Genomic DNA, 11,355 nt, shown 5'->3' on the forward strand with positions numbered 1-11,355 from the left:
CACACACACACACACACTGTATACACACACACACTGTACATTGGAAAAGTAACTACATTTACATACTGTCAATCGTTTGAATTTTTTAATCGATATTGAATTGAATCGTGAGCTTACAAATCAGAATCGAATCGTGACATTATCGAAATTGTACACCCCTACAAAATATGTTACAAAAGTGCTTACCATCATAATAAATGAATGTTTCCTGTGTTGAATCGTCAACTCTTTGGCAGATTCTAAATGAACACAAGTGCATACGCTGTACATTACTCTACCTATTGCTCTATGCCTTCTTACCAGGAATTTGCGCTTCTGTTTCCACTGTGCGCCCTGAGCATTGGTGTGTCGGTGGGCCTCTGTCACCAGGTGGATCACCTCCCACTCGCTGTCGGTGGGCTCTGGACGGTTCTGGAGGGTTTTTACCATTCCCTCCCTCTTGCGTCGCTCCCTGTTCTCTTCAATCAGACGCCGTTTAGCCACTCGCTTTGAGTCATCCAGAACCACTGGGAGGAGATGGTGGGAGGCAGACAGGGAGGAGGGTGAGGAAGAGGAGAAAGACCCAGAGAGAGAAAGAGAGTGTTAAGGATAAAAAAGCTAAATAGAGGTATGCAATTAGTTGGCGTGTTGCCTAAAGTCTGCATATAGTCAAAAGTTGCAGCTTCTATTTAAAGACCTGACACTGTGCATTAATACTGCATCACTATAATTGTATGCTTTACTTTGCATGTGTGTACAAGTACGTAGGTGCAACACTCACAATCCATGGCCATGCCCACTGCAATGCACTTCTTGAAGCGGCAGAGCTGACACTGGTTGCGGGTAATCTTGTCGATGATGCAGCAGCCATCGTACTTACAGGAGTAGCTGGGGTGGAGGTTCTTTTGAATGGTCCTACGGAAGAAACCCTGGAGACAGTTGGAGAGAGAGAGACAAACATTCAGTGTCGTTTCTAGACAAAGTAGAGGAATATAGAGGTAGAGAGGCACATACAAATCCAGGAGTTTGAGGCTGACAACAAGGGATGAAAACTTACAATGGTTGGCAAGGGCGGGCATTTTTTTTTTTTTTTAAGATTTTTGTTATGCCACTGTAGGGCTTTTATTTCTGACAGGACAGCTTTAGACATGAAAGGGGAGACGGGGGACTGACATACAGAAAAGGGCTGCAAGTTGGAACCGAACATGCGGCCGCTGCGTCGAGAACTGAGCCTCTGTATATGAGCGAGCGCTCTACCAGACGAGCTACCCAGGTGCCCAGGGCAGATATTTTAATTATCACTGCTGCTTCTTCTGTATGACAAAACTAATTGTATGATAAAACTAATTTAATAAACCTATTTAATTACATCTTTCTAATGGTGTTTTTCCATTAATGGCACCTGCTCGACTCGCCTCGACCCGACCACCGTGCCCCGTCCTCCTTTTTCCATTGCAGATTAGTACCGCCTCATGCATGAAGCGAGCTGTGGCTGGTTGTCATCGCAGGAAACTGCCGTGACATAACGTGACACACACACAGAACGTCAAAGGTGTGTTGTTGTTGATTCTCTGTATGCGGCTGTCGCCACAGCCAGAAGAGACATTTAGTGTCAATAGAAGGTGGGGGCAGTACGACGGGTTTGTTCAGGACACCCCCCCCTCCCCCCGTCTGTCGCTATCAATGACAACGCAGTGAAGGGTGATGATTGTCTCCGACCAATCAGTAGTCTGCAGGTTTTAACGTCACCTTTTGGTATCACCTTAGCCCGCTTGGAACCTCGAATGAGGTGATACTAAAAAAAAGTACCTGTTAGCAGGTACCAGGGACTTTTTTTTCATGATGGAAAACCAAAAAAGGCGAGTAGAGTCAAGGCGAGTCGAGTAGATACCATGCAGTGGAAAAACGCTTAATGTTAGTCTGTACCTGACTTGCTACCAAAATCTGAGGCAATTGGTGTAACATTCAAGTATTATAATTGCTGGAAGGAAATTAGGTAAACAGCATGAGTGAGTTGAACAAATTGTGGCTGGAAATTAATTTATATCCGTGAAATAAGCCTCAATATTTGATCCCAAAAAAAAATACATTTTGCCAAGTGAAGAGATATGCCTGCATTATTGACTGCACATGGGTTGATGAATAAAATAATTAGCATGAATCTGAAGCCTTTAAAGCTGCAGTAGGTAGAAATAAAAAAAAAAAACACACCAGAAATTGAGTCTCTTTCTCTCCCCTCTCTGTCCAGCCCCTCCCATCAGACGAGCAAGGCATGCACTGGCATCATACAGTAACAGTGGAGAAAATGTAAGCAAGACAAATGAGCAGTAAATAATTTGTGCTAGGCTAAAGGCTAACTCCAGCAGACCAGATCACCCAACTGTGTCCACAGTTATACAATGTCTACTTCCTGGACAACAAACGGAAATACATTTTAACACATTTTTTGGTTCTTTTGGCATCTTAATGGTTTAGCCTTGAATTAGCTGCAGCCCTGAGCCGTTGGCCATGGTTAGCATAACCATCACCAAAGCAACGTGCATGCTCATCTGCAGAACAGCCAACCGGAACATACTTTTTCTCTGAAATGACCTGTGATTGGCCATAGTCTTCTGTCACAGACTAAATTTTCTAAAGTCTGAAAACAGAGCAAAGAGGAGGTGCAGAAGTCTCTTTACTGAGACCATTAGAATTGCAATATGATGAAAAGGTTATTTGGGAAGTTTTGACAAAGAATGCCAAAACCAAACTGCCTTCCGCATAGATTTCTATTTTTTAGGGATGAACAATCAATCATACGTCAAGCACATCAATGCCACCTCAGCTTAACCACAATCCATTTAGCGGCGCCTTAGAATGTCATAGATGAACAAACTTCAACAGAAGCCGACAGCTAGGAAGACAAATGGCAGAGATGAGCGGTGACGTGACAATAGACAAATATGTTGATATATCAACTTTCTGTGGCTGTACACAATGTGTCTTTGACCTTTGATGTGTGTTTACCTTAAAGTGACTGCTTCAGTGTGTGTTTTTGTGTGTGTGTCTGTGTGTGCGCATGACTGTGTGGCAGATATGTGACTGTGTGTAGAAGCAGTTGATCTCAGAGGACTCGCACATCAGGTTTTCCGACAGATACAATGTGTCAGTTATAAAACTGCTGTGTCTGAAACTCTTGGATTTTGTGTGTGTGTGTACCTTGCAACCCTCGCAGGTAATGCAGCGGTAGTGGTAACCCGTGGCCTTGTCGCCACACACCACACATGGCTCATCCTTTTCGAGGTAGCTGGGGATGTACCCTGAGAGAGAGAAAACCAAGGGCAAAGACAATGTTAAACTGAATAATTTGATGTTGTTTTTTTAATTTAAATTACCAATACACAACATTTGTATCCCATCAGTCTCACACTGGAACTACTTAAAGGAATAGTTTACATGTTTTGTGTGAAGTTGTAGTCCATAGCCAGCGTTTGAGCTACAGTAGGTGCAAACCCCCAGTTTGGAGCAGCAGACAGGAGTAACAACACGGAAGCTAAGCAATGTACTGCTGTGGATGGGGGCAGCAGCTAAAAAATAAAGACACTCAGAAAAAATGACATCAATTTAAGTGTGCGCTATTATTTAGGAAATTTTCACTGCTCTTTACCTTGCTGTCAGTCAGCCCTTTGTGACGGGGAACTGAGGCCTTTGTCTATTCACTCTTCAAAGCCACCAGATTCCTTTCACAAAAACATTTTACCTCGCAGAACAAGTGTTGCTGGACTACCGTTGTTTCTTGCCAACCGTGTAATACACTGACAATAACAACCTGAAACAACCCCACTTAAAAAATCCAAACTACCCCTATAAGAACATCCACCTTATTTGTAAAGGGTAAACACCGGGGTTTTTTTAATCCCGATTTTCCTATGTTTTTGTGTCAAAGTGACTGATCAATCTTTGACATTGGTCCAGTATTAAGCAAGATCGCTGCAGTTGGCAGCGGCGAAACAAGCTACAATATAAGTTAATAGGGCAATTGTCCATTGATTTACCTTCACAAAAGTGCCACTGACAGGCTGAGATTAATATTCTGTGTCTGACAACAATATGGAAAGGATCCCTTCAGAGAGAGACCTTTAAAACCTCTTTAAGCTCTTTCTGTTCACATAGAAACAGCTGAAGTTGCTATCGCTAAACCCACCAGACTCCATTTAAAAAAGCACTACTTTTAGCGTGTACAGAGCTAGCCGATTCTCACATGGAAATCGGTAAACTGTGTTTTTTTCAACCAAAACTAGGGTTGTGATGGTTGGAAAAGTGGAAAGACAACCTTAAATGGCTTTTAATAGTTTTATTTTGTTTCTGTCGAATTTGAACAAAGTGTTTTTTACAATGCTAAAATTACTATTTATATACATGGAGTCTGGTGGGTTTAGCAAACGCAATTTCAACAATGTGAAAAACAAGCACTTTGTGATGGTAAATACTTATAAGACAATTGCCCTATTAACTTCCATAGTGGCTTGTTTCACCGCTGCTGACTGAAGCATTCTTTCTCATTACTGGTCCAATTTCAAAAATTGTCATACCCATTAGAGACAAAAACATGGAAAATAGGTTGAAAAAATAGCAAAGTATCCTAAAAATCTTTAATGTTTTCTGCTCGCGTGAAAGGTTTATAATATAAGCAATGTTTGTAAACTGTAGCTTAAGTCAGGTCTTTGTTTTAAATTATGACACACTTCCTCTTCAATTACATATAGATTAGATTAGATTCAACTTTATTGTCACTACACATGTACGTACAATGCAACGAAATACAGTTTAGAGGGTATATATATATATATATATATATATATATATATATATATATATATATACATACACACACAGATTGGGTAGAATGTGGTTTTCCCTAAACATCAGTGCAGACTGGTCTATAGTTGGTATAGAGTATTTGAATTGTTCCCTCTCTGTACTCGTCTTCCACCCTCTGCAGCCTTTCCTTTAAACTAAAAAAGAGGACAGTTTGTTCTTTGTCAAATGACTGCCTACAAGACCAGTTAAACAACGGCACCAAGCACAAAGACACAGGAAATAGCAAATTTCCAGTCATTTCATTTGATATATAGCTGAGAAAGTGGGAGGAGGAAGAGATGGTACACTGCAAAAACACCCCCCCCCCACCCCACCCCCCTGCAGAGCTTTGTACTTTGTACATTCTGTACATACTGTATATGTGCCTGACGTTCTCATGACAAATATGCAAGAGAGTGCGTGTGTTTGTGTGTGCGTGTGTGTATATATACTGAGGTGTGGTGAGCACTGTGACTGGCAGTGTCAGTTGGGCTCTGCCTTTTGGCTGTGTAACAGATTTTAGAGGAGAAGAGGGAGGGCAAGAAGAGGATGGTGGAAAAGACAGAAAAAGGAGGAAAAGACGGCAGCGAGTGCCAAAGGGGCAGAAGTGGCATTTTGGCCAAAATTATATATATATATATATATATATATATATATATATATATACACATACATATATATAAAAATGTATTTATATATATATACCGTATATATATATATCATTGAAAAGAATCAAGGTGGAGAGAGAAAAAAGAATCAAATGAAAACGTCTGTGAAATATGGAGAGAAAAGCATATTTGCTACTAAAAAGTAGTAGAAGAGAAAGACCCCATCATTGAGAGAGGGAAAAAGAAAACACTGAGGCCACATGAAGGAGGAAAATTGGTGGAAAAGAGGAAGGAGAAGAGAAACAGGCCAAAGAAAAGATAACGGGGACATCAGAGAACGATCATATAGGAAAAGTGTCAGCTTCAGTGTGTTGGCAGGGCGAGCAGCAGCAGCCAGTCTGCTGAGAACTGTGTTTGGAAGCCAAGCCCAAAATCAATACCACTGCAGCTCTGGGCTCTGGCTACCTGCCCTTCACATGACGGGTCCAGCAATACCTCCACCAAGAAAAACCAGGGAAAGGGAAGGAGATTTTTTCAAGAAAAGTCAAGAAAATATTTTGTCTTCAAAAGTTTTACATCACAACATCTGCAGTTTGGTTTCATTAAAGCGTGTAATTCCGCGGGGTATCAGGTCCCTGAAGGAGTCTCAGGATTGTTGCTCCGAGGTCCTTGTATGTTAACAGCACAGTGAGGTGACATTCAACACTGTAACCACTGACAAAATCAGGAGTTTTGAATTTGAAAACACAGCTGTTGTACAGAATCTAGTGTGGCCACTACTGCTGTGTTTACTGTCCCTTTCCTGACTGGCAATAACATTTCTTAAAATTTTGTATCTATGACTTTAATCTCTGAGGACGAAAGACGCATAGGCGCGTCTAAACGATGTTTGACAAAACTCAAAAAGCCATATTATAAAGTTTCACTTCAGACATTTATTTACTATTTGAATCATATATAAGCTAAGACTTTGGTAGATCCATTTCAAGCACCGAAACAATTTGTACAAGACATAATGGCCCTATTTTAACGTTCTAAGCGCACAGCGAGAAGCGCATGCTGCTGGTGCGTTTAGGGCATGTCCAAATCCACTTTTGCTAGTTTGACAGTGGAAAAAAAGGTCTGTGAGCTGGGTACATGGTTCAAAAGGGTTGTACTTTGTGGAAAAAATGGGCCTTCGAAATAAGCGCAGAAAATGTCAACATTTCAAATATCAATTACCTTAGACAAAAACATTTTTAAAAAAGCACCCACAACATTGAAAAATTGACAAAAATGTTGGAAAAAGAGAATAGTGTTGAAAAAAAAGACAACACAAGGGTTAAAAAAACAAAGTTTCAGTTGAAGCGCCATATAATCTCTTTACACATTGTTCTAGAAAAAATGTTGGCATCACTACACGGAAAGCTGAGTTTGTTCCGAACATTTTGATATGAAACACATGGGGAACAGTTTTGTGCAAATACCTTAAAAAGGTACATTTAAGAAGATATGTCAAACTGCCCTTAGACCTCGGAGGGTTAACAATGAATAGACTACAGTAGTAACATGTGCCTGAAAATGGACGAGGGCTGCAACATTTCTATTTTCAATTAATCTATACATTTATTTAGATTAGTTGATTATTATTTCCTTATTATTTAAACTGTCATGTTCAAATTGCTCAGTATGTCTTATCACAAAGTGATTCAATTTACAATCATCTGAGACAGTATACATTTGCTAAAAAGTAGAAAGTACCAGTGTTTGGCAAGCTTATTTCATGAATTTGCTAATTTAATTACAAAATATAAATAATTCATTGAGTGTTAAAGCTGCTTAAATGTATATAGCATATGATGCCACAACGGCACGCATATGTCAAGCTGAAAACATAGCCATACACATATTATTACCTTTTACACTTGTTTAAATGTGTTTGCAAACAGTTTCCTATTCACACATCCAGCAGACACGGCGCAAATTAGCATTCGTTTGACATTTCTGGCCATCTGACGAAGGCCCAAATATTTCCCCTCCTTTAAACTCTGTTTTTGGTCTCTACAAACTCCTAAAAAATAATCTGGCTGCTCTCTCTTTAGCTGCTAAATGATCCACTATGTTCACCAGCCACCAGCTTGTTGCTAAATGTGTCCGTCTGTCGTTTGATGCTATAAACAGCTGCCGGCTGGAAACAAGGTTGATAATAGTAATGAGAGTGAACCCAAACTGTGAAACTACAACAACAAGCTTAAAAATGCTAAAGCGCTCATTAGAACTGCAGAGTCAGCTGATAATTCTGTGTGAGTGTGTCAATCACTGGGAATGTAGCTTTTAAATTTGTGGAAAAATCTTCTGTCCGTCCACTAATCATTTCAACACTAATCAATTTAGTTATCTCAGAGTAAACTGCATTTTTTATTTCACATGTAATATACAGTACCTCTTTAGTGATATGACAGGGATGTGCCTCTTTACTTAATCAAGATTATGAGCTGTGAATGTGGTCGAAACGCTGACCAACATCAATGCACGTTAGACTCTTTAGTGTCCTGGAAAGCCTGCTGAAGCATCCAAAGTCTGCCTGAGGGCCCACTTGACCGCACGAAAAAGCTGACATCATTACAGCGCCTGTAATTCAATCTCAAACAACCAAGCTGACATATTGTCACACTCTCCCAGTTGAAACGAACCGTGGCAGGTAAAATGTGGTACAAGATTCCAGCAGTGAAGCAGAGAGGCAGGCAATAAGCGAGTTCACTGTGGAGGGGACTGGCGTTGGGAGATTAATATTTTATGAATGCCAAATCAACCTTCCTGTAGATTTTTATGTTGGTGCTCCTCCCACCCTACCTCTGTCCCCATCACTCTCTCTTACCTTCTTTACTCGCTTCTTTCAGCTCGGGGGATTTGGAGCTGTCACTCAGACAACGTGCTGCGTCCAACAAGAAAGCAGACAGAGCACAACTTTTGTTTATTGATGACAGATGCCAAGATTTTGTTTACTTTTTCTCTTTGGAGCACTAGCTTCTGTGCAGTCACTCAACTGCATGCATTCACTGTGGTGAGACTGACAGCTAAAATACTGTATTCTTTTTCTAAAAAGTTATTAAGAATATAAAAATGAATCAAAATATAGCTTTTCAAAATGAAAGGTTCCCTGTATTTGGAGAGCTTTTATTCTTTTAAAAGGAGAGGTGTGTTTCTAACGAGACAAAAGAAAAACTTCAGACTTCATTCACACTTCAGGTACAAAAGTGGAGGTTTGTTTGCTGCTTTCGAAAGTCTCCCCCCCCCCCTCCCCCCCACACCCTCATCAAAACACCACCCATCAGTTACTCACCAGTCATACTCTTCAACGAACATTGGCTGTTCTTCCTCTTCCTTTTCGGGCCATTGAGCCACCTGGGAGAAAAAGAGAAAGACAAAAGGAGTAAAAATGCTTGAAAATCTAAATATTCAACCTTTATGTATCTGAATAAAAAGACGCACATATAAACACGCTGCAATCTGATCTAAACTGGATCCGCCAGAAAAGCCATCTGTCCAGTTTGGCTACATATGAAGGAAAACATTTGCGCAAAAAGTCTCTTAAATCCAACGCTTCCTGCTGTCTGAAACTGCGAAGCACAGAACAAGTAAGCAGGACAGCACTGCTTCCCTTGCACGGGATACGTCACGTCTGTTGACATGTTCATCAGTTGCAGAATCAAGCTAATGAGAATGCTCATTATCCCCAGGTGGAAATACAAAGGCCCGTGATTAAATGACCTTTTTTTGCGTGCCATGCATCCAAGTAAATGTTAATACCACATGTAAATGAGCTGGATGACAGTTTTAGAACACACAACAATACACCAAAAACTGAGGAGAAAATGTCATGAGCTTATGAAAAAAGATACTTTCTAGAAACTTTTGCCATTTTATTATCCTGTGTGCCAGCTAGGGCTGCATGATATGAGGAAAATATAACGTTGTTATCCATCCATCTGCATCCGCTTATCCGGTATCGGGTCGCGGGGGCAGCAGCTCCAGTAGGGGACCCCAAACTTCCCTTAACGTTATATTCTATAACGTTGTTATATATATATATATATATATATATATATATATATATATATATATATATAGAATATTGCAATAACCATATTACTTGTGATACATAAACCGATATTGAAGTGTACTCAGTTCTGGTGCTTTCAGTATTCTGCTAAATTACAAAAAATTGCTTGTTGAAATTAAAACAAAGGAAAGAAAATCCATTCCAACATTATTTTCTTAAATAAATTAACACTGAATTGAAAAAAAAAAAAAAAAAGAAATTGTTTTTTCTGCTGATAAAATATCTCAGAGTGTCTTCCGCAATATGTCGCAGCTTTCTTGCTGCCATGGTGGCAAAGAAGTCATAGTTCTCATGATAACGTTGTCTAATATCGCGATAACGATATTACTTGCGATAAATTAACAGATATTAGTACTCAGTTCTGCCTTTCTGTTGCTTTCAGTTTTCTTATAAAATTCAACAAATTGCTTGTTGAATTCAAAACAAATAATCATTTCTAACATTCTTTTATTGAACAAATTGAACACTGAATTGGCAATGACAGCCACAAAACAAAAAAAAAAGAAAATATACACTTTAAAGTGCCTCTTTTCTTTCAACTAACACAAAACATCTTGCATTGTCTATCGCGATATGTCGCAACCTTTCAAGATATGTATATTGCACCAGTTGATACTGCAATGACGATAAAAAACAATATATTGTGCACGGCCCTGTCATGGCCTTTGACCAACAATGCGATGATGATAAAAGATGATTAAATTAAAGAGTAAAAGAGCTCTGTCTAGACCAACTAGCAAAGGTTAAGTCATAGGGACAAAGGGAGGTATTTGGCAGAAAATGTTCTTGAGGGTGCTCCCAAACTGAATTTTTGATACAATTAAACCCCTGCCATACCAGTCTAATTATTAGGATACACACGAGAAAGCCTCGCAATAACAGACGAAACACAAAGACAGCAACTCTATTATGCATCAGCAACATGCTCAACAAGCCGGGGCACTCAGAAACACACCTCCAACCACACTGACACATGTGAAAGGCATGTAAAGCGCTGATGGGAACCGGCAGCTTTGAAGGGTTACAAAAGTGCACAGATGGAGGAGGGAGAGAGCTAAGCAGAAGGGAGGAGAGGAAAAAAGAGAGTAGGGTAGGGTAGAGAGAGAGAGAGCGAGAAAGTCAGTCAGTCAGTCAGTCAGTCAGTCAGTCAGTCAGTCAGTCAGTCAGTGAGTGAGCGCTCCTCATCAATGCTTGATGTGTTCCAAATCCCAAAAGTCCAGCTCTCTGCTCTCAGACACTCCCAGTAGCCTTCAGCTCTGCTCCCACACCACAGCTCTTTAATACTCCCTCCAGGAGAGGGAGCTGGACTCCATTAGCACCATTAATAAAAGATCCACTCAGTTAAGAGGCAACACACAGGCCTGCAGGTTACATTTGCTCTGGGAAGGAAGTGAAGTACAGTCTGTTATTTAGGATCTAGAGGAGTGATCCCTCTTTTGTTGCTATTTCAGATTCTTTTTTTTTTTAGAGCTTTCGTACCGTTCTGAATCAAAGGTCTGGTGTCATATGTTGTACAGATTATAAATCCCTTTGTGATTTGTACAGTTGTATAATGCTCAAAATCCTTAGAACAGCTTTAAATCCCATAATATCAATGCATTGGGAACAATGCACAGTAAAATCAAAATCAAAACATGACCCAAATTGATCAAGTTTGTGTTATACTTTTACTGAAAGTGAAGAAAAAGGAATATTAGGCTGTTCAAAATAGCAGTATTTGCATTTTTCTTTACAAACTCAAACATTTATTGTAGAAACTGAGAAATGTCTCAAAGGTTTGCTTTACTTTGAATCACTGGACTAATATTTTGTTGCATAACCATTATT

At 39.9% G+C, this 11,355-nt stretch overlaps 1 protein-coding gene across 7 annotated transcripts in view; it reads right to left on the reverse strand.

The window, feature by feature from the left end:
* The window catches only part of thrab (thyroid hormone receptor alpha b), a 157,207-nt gene that overhangs the window by 25,238 nt on the left and 120,614 nt on the right, over positions 1-11,355 (reverse strand). For 3 of the 7 annotated variants that reach the window (XM_032501520.1, XM_032501522.1, XM_032501521.1), the window contains 5 exons: positions 8,749-8,810; positions 8,284-8,340; positions 3,178-3,278; positions 761-908; positions 301-506 (listed from right to left, as the gene is read on the reverse strand). In XM_032501520.1, coding sequence (XP_032357411.1) covers positions 301-506; positions 761-908; positions 3,178-3,278; positions 8,284-8,340; positions 8,749-8,810 — 574 coding nt within the window. Of the gene's footprint in view, positions 1-300; positions 507-760; positions 909-3,177; positions 3,279-8,283; positions 8,341-8,748; positions 8,811-11,007; positions 11,012-11,355 lie in introns of all 7 variants that reach the window. The other 4 variants (XM_032501523.1, XM_032501525.1, XM_032501524.1 and 1 more) reach the window with 2 other exon arrangements.

This window comes from Etheostoma spectabile, chromosome 21 (genome assembly GCF_008692095.1).
Source record: "Etheostoma spectabile isolate EspeVRDwgs_2016 chromosome 21, UIUC_Espe_1.0, whole genome shotgun sequence".
Lineage (NCBI taxonomy): Eukaryota > Metazoa > Chordata > Actinopteri > Perciformes > Percidae > Etheostoma > Etheostoma spectabile.